This window comes from Hemitrygon akajei, chromosome 6 (genome assembly GCF_048418815.1).
Source record: "Hemitrygon akajei chromosome 6, sHemAka1.3, whole genome shotgun sequence".
Lineage (NCBI taxonomy): Eukaryota > Metazoa > Chordata > Chondrichthyes > Myliobatiformes > Dasyatidae > Hemitrygon > Hemitrygon akajei.
Window position 1 is genome coordinate 185,101,122 of NC_133129.1, and position 17,346 is coordinate 185,118,467.

The 17,346-nt window shown below is 47.2% G+C and overlaps 1 protein-coding gene across 2 annotated transcripts in view; it reads left to right on the forward strand.

Annotated features, from left to right (window-relative positions):
• LOC140729758 (polypeptide N-acetylgalactosaminyltransferase 18-like) overlaps positions 1-9,978 on the forward strand; it is a 98,761-nt gene extending 88,783 nt beyond the window's left edge. For both annotated transcript variants that reach the window (XM_073049949.1, XM_073049950.1), the window contains exons 10-11: positions 2,394-2,558; positions 8,207-9,978. In XM_073049949.1, coding sequence (XP_072906050.1) covers positions 2,394-2,558; positions 8,207-8,356 — 315 coding nt within the window. In that variant the 3' untranslated portion in view covers positions 8,357-9,978. The remainder of the gene's footprint in view (positions 1-2,393; positions 2,559-8,206) is intronic.
• The last annotated feature ends 7,368 nt before the right edge of the window (positions 9,979-17,346 follow it).

Consider the following 17,346-nt stretch of genomic DNA (forward strand, 5'->3'; position numbering starts at 1 on the left):
CGTGATAGCATCCTCCACTCCCACCTTCTCCTTATACGCAAACTGAAGAGGATCCTGGGCGTGCCTGGTTTGTGGCCTCAGATTCTGTATTATCAGCCGCTCCATGGTCTTCATAACGTGCGACGTCAAGGCAACAGGTCTGAAGTCATTCAACTCCTTTGGTTGTGGTTTCTTCAGTACCGGGACAATACAGGATGTTTTCCACTGTCTGGGTACTCTTCTCTGCTCCAGGCTCATGTTGAAGATGCGCTGTAGTGGTTCTCCCAGCTCAGTCGCACAGGCCCTCAGTAATCGTGGGGAAACTCCATCCGGTCCAGCCGCCTTGCTGGTCTTATGGTCTTTTGGCATCCTGGTAAATCTCCTCTCTAAAGCTTCCACAATCCTTCCTATAATGAGGCAACCAGAACTCATTTGTGAAGAAAGCTGTCTGAGGGCACAGTGGGACCTGAATCATGCCCTCTTCTCATTACTACCATCAAGGAGGAGGTACAGGAGCCTGAAGACACATACTTAACATTTTACAAATAGCTTCTTCCCCTCCACCATCAGATTTAACCCATGAACACTCCCTCACTATTTCCTCCTCTCTTTTTGTACTACTTATTCAATTTAAGATATAAAATCTATTGTAATTCATACTGTACATTATAACATACTGCTGCTGCCAAACAACACATTTGACAATCTGTGCCAGTGATATGAAAGCCGACTCTGATTATGATTTTGAGACGGAAGGCAGCACCGAGCAGAGGCAAGCTGATTTTAATAGAGACATGCACTATAGCGCAGAAACAAGCCATTCGGCCCATCAATGCCAAGCTGTTATTCTGCCAAAGCCCTCCATACCCCTCCCATCCGTGTACCTGTCCAATTTCTCTTAAACATTGCAATCAAACCCAATCCACCACGCGCTGGCGGCTTGTCCACACTCTCATCATCCGGCCAGTGAGAAAGTTTCCCCTCACATTTCCCCTGAACATTTTACTTTTCACTTAACCCATGACCTCTAGTTGTCGTCTCACCCAACCTTAGTGGAACAAGCCTGTTTGCATTTACCTTTTCTATGCCCCTCTTAATTTTTTATCCTTCTGTCAGATCTCCCCTCATTTTCCTGTGCTGCAGGAAATAAAGTCCGAACCTAATCACCCTTTCCTTGTAACTCAGGTCCTCAGGTCCTGGCAACTTCCTTGTCAATTTTCTCTACACGCTTTCAAGTTGTTTAAAAGGAGGGAATTAGAATTTTATTTCTTACACCCATCTCACAACATGAAGGAATAAAACCTTTCTATTGCGCCTCTGTCACAATGTACAAGTAATAAGGATGGGAAATGTGTGAGGATATTGCCAGACACTGAGATTGTATACATAATTGTTTTGTATACGTGTGTGTACAGTCAGACAGTCAATCAGATCAATGTGTGTTGATCAGTCTGACGGTCTGGGTAAAAAAGCTGTCCTGTAGCCTGTTGGTCCTGGCCTGAATACTATCGTAACATTTGCCAAACGGGTGCAGCTGAAACAGTTTGTGGTTGGGCTGCTGGAGTCCCTGATGATCCTTCGGGCCCTTTTTAAGCACCAGCTGCTGTAAATGTCCTGAAGAGTGGGAAGTTCACGTCCACAGATGCATTGAGCTGTCCGCACCACTCTCTGCAGAGTCCTACCATTGAGGGAAGTACAGTTCCCACACTAGGCGGTGATACAGCCAGTGAGGATGCTCTCAATCAAGAAAGTCCTGAGGATTTGGGGCCTCATGCTGAACTTCTTCAGCTGTCTGAGGTAAAGGAGGTACCGGAGTACAGACCAGGTGAGATCTTCGGTGATGTGTATACTGAGGAACTCGACACTACTCACCCTCTCAACTATAGTCCTATTGATGTCAATAGGGGTGACCCTGTGTCCATTCCTCCTGTAATCTGTGGTCAACTGCTTCGTTTCTTTGACGTTGAGAGCAGCCTCAATCCTCATGGACCCCGCCATCTAGGCCATACTTTCTTCTCGCTGCTGCCATCAAGAGCCTCAGGACCCCCACCAGCAGGCTTAGGAACAGTTATTACCCCTCAACCATCAGGCTCCTGAACCAAAGGGGATAACTTCACTCACCCCAACACTGAACTGATTCCACAACCTATGAGTCGTCACTCTATGACTCATTTTGTCTTCTCTTGCACATTGGTTGTTTGTCTGTCTTTGTCCACTTCATTTATTCCATTGTATCGATCTTAGAGTAGGATGGAGGGTCAGCCCTCCATTGTGTTGTAATGTTCTATTTCTTTGTTCTGCAGTGAATGCCCACAAGAAAATCTGTCTCAGGGTCGTACATGGTGACATGCTGTACATGTACTTTGATAATAAAGGTACTTTGAACTTTGACCCACTGTACCTTCCTCTCACAGGCCATTTACTACAGAAGCAACCAGCAGATTGTGGTGGGGGTGCTGAGCCCCACCCTTGACGCCGTGGACAACCGGTGCCTTGTGGAGATGAACGGCAGGCCCAGGCTGATGGAGTGCAGTCATGCAGAAAGCAAACAGATGAGGTCACACTGGAGTTTCACTCAGGCGAGTGGCATTGAGGCTTTAGAAAACAGCCGAGGACCCTCACATTACCATTCTCTGCCCTCCCAACCAGGAGGCCTTTCTGCCCCTCTTGCCTGGACTGGCTCTCTGACAGATTTAATTAGCTCTATCCCTCTGCATGTTCCTGTCAATATATTTTTTTATTTTATTTTATTTAGAGACACAGCACGGGATAGGCCCTTCCTGCCAAGCACCACCCAGCAACCCGTCAACCTTAGGTCAGTTTACTAACTGGCAGGTGCTTATGCCGCACAAGAAATGCAAGAGAGCACTTATGAAGGAAATCAGGAGGACAAAAGGAAGGCATGAAGTTATTCTAGCAGACAAGGTGAAGGGGAATCCTCAGGGATTCTCCAGACATGTTAAGAGCAAAAGGATTGCAAGGGACAAACTTGGTCTTCTGGAAGAGCAGAATGGTAATCCATGTGTGGAGACAAAACAGATGGGTGAGATCGTAAATGAATTCCTTGTATCTGTATTTACTCACGAGATGGACACAGAGTCTGTAGAAGTGGCATCAGCTTCATGAACCCTGTACAGATTACAGAGGAGGAAGTGTTTGCCACCCTGATGCAAATCAGAGTAGATAAATACCCAAGTCCTGACAAGGTGTTCCCCCGGACCCTATGGGAGACGTGCAGGAATTGCAGGGACCCTAGCAGAGATATTTAAAACATCCTTAGTTACAGGAGAGATACCAGAGAGGATGATATTCTGCTGTTTAAAAAAGGCTCTAAACATAAGCAAGGAAATTGTAGGCCAGTAAGACTGGCATCAGTTGTGGGAAGCTCATTGGAAGGTATTCCAAGAGACTGGAGTATAACTATTTGGATAGACAGGGACTGATTAAGGATAGTTGGCATGGCTGTGTGTGTGGTGGGTCATGTCTAATTGAATTGAATTGACTGTATTAGTTACATCCTTCATATACATGAGGAGTAAAAATCTTTACATTACTGTTATGCTTTTCTCACCACACGTCTGGCATGTACAGACCGCATGAGATCCTTGGCAATGTGTAATCTTTTTTTTAGCAAAACAATACCCAACTTTATTTAAGTAGCAAATTTAAAACTCAGTGGAATTAAAAATTACATTTGAGCCAGAAGAGATTCTATTATTTCCATTTTCGAACAGTAATGATAAAAAAAGTGTTTTTAAATTTTAAATTGCCAAATCTGAAAATAATGATTTCACACAGGGGTCAGGAGCTGCCAATAACATGAATAGACATTGCAAACATAACTTCATCTGATGGAAAAGATAGAAAATGGTCAAAATTGAGGAGTTTGTGTGGGAACAAAAAGGGGTTTAATATCAAGCAATTCAACATGCAATTTGTATACAAAAGCTCCCAAATAAAACAATGCAAGCACCCACATTTGCTCACTCAGAAGTAAAAAAAAATTGCCTTTATAAAAACTGATAAAAATATTTCTTTCAATTGCACACATTGCAGGAAATTGATAAGCCTTCCAGACACTGTTGATACCATCGCCTATCAGCAACTTTGCTTCTCAAGCCTCCTTGTTTTCTCCATTTTGGGCAGGAGCAGTGCTGGGTTCCCGGCTCGAGTCGCTTGCTTTGCCTTTGGTTTCTTAGCTTTCTTCGCTGGTGCCTTCTTGGCCGGAGCAGCTGTCATGACATTTCTCCGTTTTTGCAATGATCTCCTCAGTTCTTCAGGCTTTGGAGTGTCATTCATCTTGCGGGGCATTTTGGCTGCTGGTCGAAGGCTCGGCGGGGCAAATTGATGTCCGTCTGCCGAACAGCGCTCACTCTCACTGACTCTTGATGTGTAATCTTGAAGAGTTTTTTGAGGAAGTTACCAGGAAAGTGGATGAAGGCAAGGCAATGGATATTGTCCACATGGACTTTAGCAAGGCATCTGACAGGGTTCCACTTGGGAGATCGGTCAAGAAGCTTCAGTCACTCGGCATTCAGCTTGAGGTAGTAAATTGGATTAGAAATTGGCTTTGTGGTGGAAACCAGAGAGTGGCAGTAATGGTCGCCTCTCTGACTGGAGGTCTATGACTAGTGGTGTGCCGCAGGGATTGGTGCTGGGTCCTTTGTTGTTTCTCATTTATATCAATGATCTGGATGATATGTGGTTAACTGGATCAGCAAATTTGTGGAGGACACCAAGATGAGTGTAGTGGACAGTGAGGAAGACTATCATCGCTTGCAGTGGGATCTTGACCTGCTGGAAGAATGGGCTAAAAAATGGCAGATGGAATTTAATGCAGACAACTGTGAAGTGTTGCATTTCGGTAGGACCAACCAGGGTAGGCATTACACAGTGAACGGTAGGACACTGAGGGGTGTGGTAGGACAAAGGGAGGTCCATAATTCATTGGAAGTGGCATCACAGGTAAATGGGGTCATAAAGAAAGCTTTTGGCCTTCAAAAATAAAAGTACTGAGTACAGGAGGTGGGTTGTTAAGCATGTGGTCTCAGGGTACGTGGAGGCACGCGACAAAATAGGCTGTAATCAGCATGGTTTCCTCAAGGGAAAATCATATCTGACAAATCTGTTGGAATTCTTTGAAGAAATAACAAGCAGGATAGACAAAGGAGAGTCAGTGGATGTTGTGTACTTGGATTTTCAGAAGGCCTTTGACAAGATGCCACACATGAGGCTGCTTAACAAGTTACGAGCCTATGATGTTACTGGAAAGATTCTAGCATGGATAGAACAGTGGCTGATTGGCAGGAGGCAAAGGGTGTGAATAAAGGGAGCCTTTTCTGACAGTCTGCCAATGACTCGTGGTGTTCCACAGGCGTCTGTGATGGAACCGATTCTTTTTATGTTATATGTCAATGTTTTGGATGATGGAATTGATGGCTTTGTTGCAAAGTTTGTAGACAATATGAAGATAGGTGGAGGGGCAGGTAGTTTTGAGGAAGTAGAGAGGCCACAGAAGGACTTGGACAGATTAGGAGAATGGGCAAAGAAGTGGCAGATGGAATACAGTGTCAGGTCATGCACCTTGGTAGAAGAAATGAAAGGGTTGACTATTCTCTAAATAGAAAGTACAAAAAACTGAGATGCAAAGGGACTTGGGATCCTTGTGTAGGATTCTCTAAAGGTTAATTTGCAGGTTGAGTCTCTGGTGAGGAAGGCAAATGCAATGTTCGCATTCATTTCAAAAAGACTAGAATATAAAAGCAAGGATGTAATGTTAAGATTTTATAAAGCACTGGTGAGGCCTCACTTGGAGTATTGTGAGTAGGTTTGGGTCTGTTATCTTAGAAAGGATGTGCTGATACTGGAGAGGGTTCAAAGGAGGTTCACAAAAATGATTCTAGGATTGAATGGCTTGTCATATGAAGAGCATCTGATGGCTCTGGGCCAATACTCACTCAAATTCAGAAGAAAGAGGTGTGATTTCATTGAAGCCTATTGAATGCTGAAAGGCCTTGATAGTGGATGTGGAGAGGATGGTGGGAGAGCCTAAGACCAGAGGACACAGCCTCAGAATAGAGAGGCATCCTTTTCGAACGGAGATGAGGAAGAATTTCTTCAGCCAGAGAGTGGTGAATCAGTGGAATTCACACACATGGACAGCTTATGGAGTCCAAGTCTTCATGTATGTTTAAGCCAGAGCTTGATAGATTCCTGATTGGTCAGGGCATGAAGGGTTACGGGGAGAAGGCAGGATGATGAAATGATGGAGCAGACCATTAGACCTAATTCTGCTCCTATATCCTATGATCTTATGGTACTGTTGCAGTTGTATCAGGCACAGGTTTAAGGTGCTGGGGAGTAGGTACAGAGGAGATGTCAAGGGTAAGTATTTTACTCAGAGAGTGTGGAATGGGCTGCCAGCAACAATGGAGGAGGTGGATGCGATAGGGTCTTTTAAGAGGCTTTTAGATAGGTACATGGAGCTTAGTAAAATAGAGGCCTATAGATAGGTAAGCCTAGTAATTTCTAAGGTAGGGACGTGTTCGGCACAACTTTGTGGGCCGAAGGGCCTGTATTGTGCTGTAGGGTTTCTATCTTTCTAGGTTTCTGTCTGTGAGGCCTAATTTGGAGCAATGTGTGCAGTTTTGGTCACCTTCTGACAGGAAAGATGTAGACAAGGTTGAAAGAGTACAGAGAAAATTCACAAGAATGTTGCCGAGTCTGGAGGACCTGAGTTATAAGGAAAGGTTGAATAGGTTAGGACTGTATTCTTTAGAACATAGAAGATTGAGGGGAGATTTAATCGAGGTATACAAAATTATGAAAGGTAGAGAAAGGGTAAATGCAAGCAGGCTTTTTCCATTGAGGTTGGGTAAGATTAGAATTAGAGGTCATGGGTTAAGGGTGAAAGGTGAAATGTTTAAGGGGAACATAAGATCATAAGACATAGGAGCAGAATTAGGCCATTCAGCCCATCAAGTCTACTCTGCCATTCTATCATGGCTGATTTATTATCCCTCTCAACCCCATTCTCTTGCCTTCTCCCTGTAACCTTTGATGCCCTGACCAATCAGGAAACGATCGACTTCCACCTTAAATATACCAATGGACTTGGGCTCCACCACAGACTCATCACTCTCTGGCTAAACAAATTCCTCCTTACCTCCATTCTAAAAGGTCGCCCCTCAGTTTTGAGGCTGTGGCTTCTAGTTCTGGATACCCCCACCAGAGGAAACATCCTTCCCACTTCCACCCTATGTCCTTTCAACATTCGGTAGGTTTCAATGAGATCCCCCGAATTCTTCTAAATTCCAGTGAGTACAGGCCCAAAGCTGCCAAAAGCTCCCCACGTGTTAACCCCTTCATTCCCAGAATCATCCTCGTGAAGCTCCTCTGGACTCTCTCCAGTGACAACACACCCTTTCTGAGATATGGGGCCCAAACTGTTGACAATACTCCAAGTGCAGCCAGACTAGTGTCTTGACCTTCAAACATGGGGCGGAACCTCTTCCCTCTGGTGGTGCGAATGTGGAGTGAGCAACAGACGCAATTGGGGAATATGGGCTCGATTTCAATGGTACATGATGGGAGGGATATGGTCCGGGTTCAGGACAGTGGGACTGGGCAGATTAATAGTTCGACATGGACTAGATGGGCCAAAGGGCCTGTTTCTGTGCTGTAGTGGCCTATGACTCTCAGGCTTGGGATCCTTGGGACCTCTTGTTCTGTGTCATTTCTGGCCACATACTGACATCCACCTTTCCACTGTAGCCGGGGTCCTGACAGAGGGTCAACAATCCCTTTTCCCCCACAGATACTGCGCACTGTGCCGAGATCCTCCAGCAGTTTGTTAGTGGCTATGGTAATGTACAGATCCCCGTTGCTCAGATCTGAATGTGAGATAGCACCGTAGCAAGCTGTTAATACGATGGTATTACAGCTCAGAGTATCAGAGTTCAATTCTGGATTCTTCTGTAAGGAGTTTGTACAATCTCCCCCGGAATGTATCAGTTTCCTCCGGGTGCTCCCTCCCTCCCACTGGTTGGACGTACTGGACGTACTGGTTGGTAGGTTAATAGTTCATTGTAAGCTGTCCTGTGATTAGGCCAGGGTTAAATCGGTGGGTTGTTGGGCACAGCTTGAAGGGCCAGAAGGGCCTTTTCTACACTGTTTCTCAAGATAAATCTTCGTCCATAATGTTGTGATGTTTGCTTTCTTTCTTTAGGGGGGCGCAGTACAGAACAGAGTGTCAAAAAAATGTTTGGAGATGCAGGAAAGCAGTGGCGGTGTCTACGGCTACCAGCTCTTACTTCAGGAGTGTAGGGGCCAGCGATGGACAATCTCAAACATCCTGAGGAAGATGAAGCTGTCATGAAACGGGACCATTTCTCTCGCACGCTCCCTCAATGCAGCTACGTCAAGCACGTACTCTTTTTGTGTCTTAGGGTTTGCAGGAGATGGGCCAGGTCTCTTCAACTGCTGAAATGAGGTTTGTAAACAGCTGTTGAGATGAAAAGAGTGAAATATTTTCCACGTGTAAATAGGTACCCAGGTGGTGGACACTGTTACCCTTGAAACGTCAGAATGGAGCGATGTGACTCATTCCCCTGCCTTGAGACGTGAGGGAGTGTCCTAACACTGGCCGTATTCTGTGCAGTTCTGTGAGGCTTCATTCTCTTTGTCCAAAAGTAGACATTTTCCATTGGTCTTGAAGGTCACTGACATCAAGGTGATTGTAAAGCCAAGCAGTGTTCATTGATAGTGGATTGGAAATCTTCCCTTTCCTAGAGGGATGAGCTTGAGGTAAGAGGGGGAAGATTTAAGAGGACTCTGAGGGGCAACCTTTTCCACACAGTGTCTATGAAATAAGCTGATAGAGGAAGTGGCTCAGGCAAGATAAATTAAGTCCAAATGTCTTTTAAATTGACAATGTTTACACAGAGAGGAAAGGTTTAGAAGGATATGGGCCTAGCAGTGAGCTACGACAGGCATTTGGACCAGTTTAGAGAAAAAGATCAGCTTTATTTGTCACGTGTCCATCGAAGCACACAGTGAAAAATGTCATTTGTGTTAATAACCAACGCTGTCCGAGGATGTGCTGGCCACAGCCCGTGAGTGTCACCGTGCTTCAGGCAGCTAACATAGCACGCCACAGCGACTAACCCTAACCCTTTGGACCAGGAGGAAACCCACGGTGAGAACATGCAAACTCCTTACAGGCAGCAGTGGGAACTGAACTCTGATCTTCCAAACGCTGGCGCTGTAAATAGAGTCGTGGAGCAATAGAGAAGTACAGCACAGCACAGACCCTTCAGCCCTTCTAGTCTATGCCAAAAACCATTTAAACTGCCGACTCCCAACGACCTGCACCAGACCCTAGGCCTCCAAATCACTTCTGTCCCGACTGTAAAGTGCTAAGCTAGCCGTTATGCTACAAAGAGCCAGCTTCTATGACTGACTCCCTGATGAAAGTCCACAGTATTTTCTATTTCCCAACACTTTGCAACTCTGCAACCAATCCCAGTCTCGATCACAGCCCACCTATGCCCACCACTGCTGCAACCATTCCCACGTAACCCACCCACTCCCACAACGTACAGACAGGTCCCACACCATTTCCACTACCATCCCCTCCCCAACCCAGACACCAACATAATCCCACCTCCACTCCATGTCCATAATCAGATAAACCCAAAGCAGTTAGTGGGAACATTGCCAACATTACAGAGGGGTGTAGGGGCCGGAGAGGGTTACAGATACACAGAGGGTTGTAGGGGCCGGAGAGGGTTACAGATACACAGAGGGGTGTAGGGCCGGAGAGGGTTACAGATACACAGAGGGGTGTAGGGCCGGAGAGGGTTACAGATACACAGAGGGGTATAGGGGCCGGAGAGGGTTTCAGATACACAGAGGGGTGTAGGGCCGGAGAGGGTTACAGATACACAGAGGGGTGTAGGGCCGGAGAGGGTTACAGATACACAGAGGGGTATAGGGGCCGGAGAGGGTTACAGATACACAGAGGGGTGTAGGGGCCGGAGAGGGTTACAGATACACAGAGGGGTGTAGGGGCCGGAGAGGGTTACAGATACACAGAGGGGTGTAGGGGCAGGAGAGGGTTACAGATACACAGAGGGGTGTAGGGGCAGGAGAGGGTTACAGATACACAGAGGGGTGTAGGGGCCGGAGAGGGTTACAGATACACAGAGGGGTGTAGGGGCCGGAGAAGGTTACAGATACACAGAGGGGTGTAGGGGCCGGAGAAGGTTACAGATACACAGAGGGGTGTAAGGCCGGAGAGGGTTACAGATACACAGAGTGGTGTAGGGGCCGGAGAGGGTTACAGATACACAGAGGGGTGTAAGGCCGGAGAGGGTTACAGATACACAGAGGGGTGAAGGGCCGGAGAGGGTTACAGATACACAGAGGGGTGTAGGGGCCGGAGAGGGTTACAGATACACAGAGGGGTGAAGGGCCGGAGAGGGTTACAGATACACAGAGGGGTGTAGGGGCCGGAGAGTGTTACAGATACACAGAGGGGTGTAGGGGCCGGAGAGGGTTACAGATACACAGAGGGATATAGGGGCCGGAGAGGGTTACAGATACACAGAGGGGTGAAGGGCCAGATAGGGTTACAAATACACAGAGGGGTATAGGGGCCGGAGAAGGTTACAGATACACAGAGGGGTGTAGGGGCCGGAGAGGGTTACAGATACACAGAGGGGTATAGGGGCCGGAGAGGGTTACAGATACACAAAGGGGTGTAGGGGCCGGAGAGGGTTACAGATACACAGAGGGGTGTAGGGGCCGGAGAGGGTTACAGATACACAGAGGGGTGTAGGGGCCGGAGAGGGTTACAGATACACAGAGGGGTATAGAGGTAGAGGGGGTTACAGATACACTGAGGGGTATAGGGGCTGGAGAGGGTTACAGATACACTGAGGGGTATAGAGGTAGAGGGGGTTACAGATACACAGAGGGGTATAGAGGTAAAGGGGGTTACAGATACACTGAGGGGTATAGAGGTAGAGGGGGTTACAGATACACAGAGGGGTATAGAGGTAGAGGGGGTTACAGATACACTGAGGGGTATAGAGGTAGAGGGGGTTACAGATACACTGAGGGGTATAGAGGTAGAGGGGGTTACAGATACACTGAGGGGTATAGAGGTAGAGGGGGTTACAGATACATGGTGTGTAGCGGTTAGCACGATGTTTACAACCTAGGGCGTTGAAGTTTGTTGTTTAATTCAGGCATCCTCTGTAAGAAAGTTTGAGCATGATCATAAACGAGAATATCTGTAGATTCAGGAAATCTGAGCAACACACAAAATGCTGGAGAAGCAGACCAGGCAGCATCTATGGAAACCTTCAAAGGGTCTCGGCCCAAAACATCAACTGTACTCTTTTCTGTAGTCGCTGCCTGGCCTGATGAGTTCCTCCAGCATTTTGTGTGTTGCTTCCCATGATTGTGAGGGTTCCTCCTATTGTCCAAAGATGTACCAGTTTGTAGTTTAATTGGTCATTGTAAATTGTCCTGTGATTAGGACAATTAAAATAGTTGGGCTGTGCGATTCCTTGGGCTGGAAGGGCCTGTTCCTGCTTTATCTCTGAATGAAGAGATTCTGCAGACGATTTAATTTTCACGTAACATAGCCTGAGGTCAGGTTTGAATTGCCTTTTTGAAAAGAGATTTTGCACAAATTTCAATCCACTCTGAAGGTTCACGTTTCCACCAGCGGGAGGGTCATGGTTATAATGGGGTGGGCGTTTAAAACTGAGGTTTGTTCTATTGGAGGGAGGAGAATCTGTGGAATTCTCTGCTCCTGAGAGGGGGTGGAGGCCAGATCGCCAGCACCATGGTAACGTAGGGGTTAGTGTGATACAATTACGGCTTGGGGCATGGGAGTTCAGAGTTCAATTAGGGCATCCTCTATAAGCACGTTTACACATTCTTCCCTTGTATGTGTGGGTTTCCTCTGGGAGCTCTGGATTCCTCCCACAGTCCAAAGACGTACCAGTTCGTAGGCACATTGGTGATTGTAAATGGCCCCGTGATGAGGCTGGGGTGAAATCGGGGGCTTGCTGAGCGGGGTGGCTCCGTGAGCTGGAAGGGCCTGTTCCCCACTGTATCTCAGTAAATAAGACAAATAAATAAATAACGGTTTGTGAATATACTGTTTCCTGTGTTTTTTTAATGATTTTTATTCCTGTTTCAATCAATTCGAAACTAGTGGTGGCAGTGAAAATCAAGGCAGATGCTTGTGCTTACACCTTTGCTGTGTTTGTAAAACTCTCTCGCTTTCAAGCAACACACAAAATGCTGGAGGAACTCAGCAGGCCAGGCAGCATCTATGGAAAAAAGCACAATTAACATTTTGGGCCGAAACCCTTCGGCGGGTCTGAAGAAAAAAAAGCTGAGGAGTGATTTGAAAGGTGGGGAGGGGAGAGAGAGACACCAGGCGATAGGGGAAACTTGGAGGGGGAGGGGTGAAGCAAAGAGCTGGGAAGTTGATTGGTGAAAGCCGTGGAAGGGGGAGGGGGGAGGTGGAGCACCAGAGGGAGGCGATGGGTGGGCAAGGAGATAACATGAGATAGGGACAACGGATGTGAAATAGTGAAAGGGGGGGAGGCATCACTGGAAGTTTGAGAAATCGATGTTCATGCTATCAGGTTCAGAATCAGAATCAGGTTTATCGTCACAATAAATAAATAAATCAATTACAGTATTCGTATATTGAATTGATTAAAAATCGTGCAAAAACAGGCAGTGTTCACGATTCAAAGTCCATTTAGGAATCGGATGGCAGAGGGGAAGAAGCTGTTCCTGAATCGCTGAGTGTGTGCCTTCAGGTTTCTGTACCTCCTACCTGATGGTAACAGTGAGAAAAGGGCATGCCCTGGGTGCTGGAGGTCCTTAATAATGGACACTGCCTTTCTGAGACACCACTCCTTGAAGGTGTCCTGGGTACTTTGTAGCCTAGTACCCAAGATGGAGCTGACTAAATTTACAACCCTCTGCAGCTTCTTTCGGTCCTGTGCAGTAGCCCCTCCATACTCCCCTCCAGTGATGCAGCCTGTCAGAATGCTCTCCACTGTACAATGGTAGAAGTTTTTGAGTGTATTTGTTGACATACCAAATCCCTTCAAACTCCTAATGAAGTATAGTTGCTGTCCTTGCCTTCTTTATAACTACATTGATATGTTGGGACCCGGTTAGGTTCTCCGAGATCTTGACACCCAGGAACTTGAAACTGCTCACTCTCACCACTTCTGATCCCTCTATGAGGATTGGTATGTGTTCCCTCGTCTTACCCTTCCTGAAGTCCACAATCAGCTCTTTCATCTTACTGACGTTGAGTGCCAGGTTGTTGCTGCGGCACCACTCCACTAGTTGGCATATCTCACTCCTGTACACCCTCTCATCACCACCTGAGATTCTACCAACAATGGTTATATCATCAACAAATTTATAGATGGTATTTGAGCTATGCCTAGCCACACAGTCATGTGTATATAGAGAGTAGAGCAGTGGGCTAAGCACACACCCCTGAGGTGTGCCAGTGTTGATTGTCAGCGAGGAGGATATGTTATCACCAATCCGCACAGATTGTGGTCTTCCAGTGAGGAAGTTAAGGATCCAATTGCAGGGGGAAGTTCAGAGGCCCAGGTTCTGCAACTTCTGAATCAGGATTGTGGGAATGATGGTGTTAAATGCTGAGCTATGGTCGATGAACAGCATCCTGACATAGGTGTTTATGTTGTCCAGGTGGTCTCAAGCTGTGTGAAGAGCCATTGAGATTGTGTCTGCCATTGACCTATTGTGGCGATAGGCAAATTGCAATGAGTCCAGGTCCTTGCTGAGGCAGGAGTTCAGTCTAGTGATGACCAACCTCTCAAAGCATTTCATCACTGTAGATGTGAGTGCTACCGGGCGATAGTCATTAAGGCAGCTCACATTCTTCTGCTTAGGCACTGGTATAATTGTAGCCTTTTTGAAGCAAATGGGAACTTCTGCCTGTAGCAGTGAGAGGTTGAAAATGTCCTTGAGTACTCCCGCTAGTTGGTTGGCACAGGTTTTCAGAGCCTTACCAGGTGCTCCACCGGGACCTTCTGCCTTGCGAGGGTTCACTCTCTTTAAAGACAGCCTGGCATCAGCCTCTGAGACAGAGATCACAGGGTCATGAGGTGCAGCAGGAATCTTCACAGCTGTAGTTGTGTTCTCCCTTTCAAAGTGGGCATAGAAGGCATTGAGTTCATCTGGTAGTGAAGCATCGCTGTCATTCATGCTATTGGTTTTCACTTTGTAGGAAGTAATGTCTTGCAGACCCTGCCAGAGTTGTCCTACATCCGATGTCGCCTCCAACCTCGTTCGAAATTGTCTCTTCGCCCTTGAAATAGCCCTCCACAAATCTGGTACACAACTGCGTCACCAGACTTGAATGCCACAGATCTAACCTTCAGCAGATGACGTACCTCCTGGTTGATCCACGACTTTTGGTTTGGGAATGTACAGTAAGTCTTTGTGGGCACACACTCATCCACACAGGTTTTAATGAAGTCAGTAACAACTGCAGTATTCTCATCCAGGTTCGAAGATGAATCCCTGAATACAGTCCAGTCCACTGATTCAAAGCAGTCCTGTAGGTGTTCCTGTGCTTCCCTTGTCCAAACCTTCTTGGTCCTCACCACTGGTGCGGCAGTCTTCAGTCCCTGCCTATACTCAGGGAGTAGAAGCTCAGCCAGGTGATCAGACTTCCCGAAGTGAGGGCGTGGAATAGCACGGTAGGCATTCTTGATGCTGGTGTAACAATGGTCCAGTGTGTTGTTTCACAAGTTATCTGGTGAAGGCAATTGCTTAGTGATTTATTCAGACTTGCTTTGTTAAAATCCACCAAAATGATGGTGAAGGTTTTAAGGTGTGCTGTTTCATCAGGTTGGAGGCTACCCAAATGGAATATAAAGTGTTGTTCCTCCAACGTAAGTGTGGTTTTATCACGAGAGTGGTGGAGGCCATGGACATCAGAATGGGAATGGGAAGTGGAATTAAAATGGGTGGCCACTGGGAGATCCCGCTTGTTCTAGCAGACGGACCATAGATGCTTGGAAAAACGGTATCCCAATCTACATCGGGTCTCACTGATATACAGCAGGCCCCTTTTTTCTTTCTTCCATGGCCTTCTCTCTCTTTCACCAATCAACTTCCTCGCTTTTTGCTTCATCTCACCCCCTCCAAGTTTCACCTATCACCTGGCGTTTCTCTCTCTTAGAGTGTGTGGTGTGCTGTGTGATGTATTGCTGTGTGATGTGAGCTGTGTGCTGTGTACTGTGGTATGTTCTGTGTACATGTGGGTGAATGTTTGATGATTACACGTTGTCTACACTTTGTGTTCAGTTCTGGTCTGCTCATTGTAGTCAACGTTCAAAGTCTTCTTCGGTTGTCCATTGGAATCCGATGATGACATCCACTCCTTTAACGGTGAGATCTTTAATGACTATACAGTTCTATCCAGGACCCACAAGTTCAAAGTAAATTTAGTATCAAAATACATAAGTATACATTGTCATATCAAGTCAAGTCACTTTTTATTGTCATTTCGACCATAACTGCTGGTACAGTACACAGTAAAAACGAGACGTTTTTCAGGACCATGGTGCTACATGAAACAGTACAAAATCTACACTGAACTATGTAAAAAACAACACAGAAAAAAACTACACTAGACTACAGACCTACCCAGGACTGCATAAAGTGCACAAAACAGTGCAGGCATTACAATAAATAATAAACAAGACAATAGGGCAAGGTGTCAGTCCAGGCTTCGGGTATTGAGGAGTCTGATAGCTTGGGGGAAGGAACTGTTACATAGTCTGGTTGAATACAACCCTGAAATTCATTTGCTTGCAGGCATTTACAGGAAAATACATGCAGAGGAGATTTACTAGGATGCTGCATGGATTGGAGAATGTGTTTATGGGGATAGGCTGAGTGAGCGAGGGATTTTCTCTTTGGGATGAAGGAGGAGCAGAGGTGACTTGATAGCTGTGTACAAGATGATAAGAGGTTTGGATCACAGTGGGATTAGTGTGTGGACTGACACAGGGCTGTGGGGAGAGTGGGACAGTGGGATTAGTGTGGGACTGCACAGGGCTGTGGGGAGAGAGTGGGACAGTGGGATTAGTGTGGGGACTGACTGTGGTGAACTAGATATACCTGTCTGACTGCTCCTGTGGCTCCTCCCACAGACCCTGATGACTGCTCCTGTGGCCCCTCCCACAGACCCCCTGCTGACAGCTTCTGTGGCTCCTCCCACAGACCCCTGTATAAAGGCGACTGTGGTCTGCTGCTCTCCCTCATTTTCCCAGGATGTAGTGTTGTTCTTCCAGTCAATAAAAGCCGATATCTCACTTCCTAAGTCTCAGCGTGAGTTATTGATGGTGCATCACTGACACAGGGCTGTGGGGAGAGTGGAACAGTGGGATTAGTGTGGGACTGCACAGGGCTGTGGGGAGAGAGTGGGACAGTGGGATTAGTGTGGGGACTGACACAGGACTGTGGGGAGAGTGGGACAGTGGGATTAGTGTGGAGACTGACACAGGGCTGTGGGGAGAGAGTGTGACAGTGGGATTAGTGTGGGGACTGACACAGGGCTGTGGAGAGAGAGTGGGACAGTGGGATTAGTGTGGAGACTGACACAGGACTGTGGGGAGAGAGGGGACAGTGGGATTAGTGTGAGACTGAGACAGGGCTGTGGAGAGAGAGTGGGACAGTGGGATTAGTGTGGGGACTGACACGGGGCTGGGGGAGAGAGTGTGACAGTGGGATTAGTGTGAGACTGACACAGGGCTGTGGAGAGAGAGTGGGACAGTGGGATTAGTGTGGGGACTGACACGGGGCTGGGGGAGAGAGTGGGACAGTGGGATTAGTGTGGGACTGACACAGGGCTGTGGGGGGAGAGTGGGACAGTGGGATTAGTGTGGAGACTGACACAGGGCTGTGGGGAGAGAGTGGGACAGCGGGATTAGTGTGAGACTGAGACAGGGCTGTGGAGAGAGAGTGGGACAGTGGGATTAGTGTGGAGAGTGACACGGCTGTGGGGAGAGAGGGGACAGTGGGATTAGTGTGAGACTGAGACAGGGCTGTGGAGAGAGAGTGGGACAGTGGGATTAGTGTGGAGACTGACACAGGGCTGTGGGGAGAGAGTGGGACAGTGGGAATAGTGTGAGACTGAGACAGGGCTGTGGAGAGAGAGTGGGACAGTGGGATTAGTGTGGAGACTGACAGGGCTGTGGGGGGAGAGTGGGACAGTGGGATTAGTGTGGAGACTGACACAGGGCTGTGGGGAGAGAGTGGGACAGCGGGATTAGT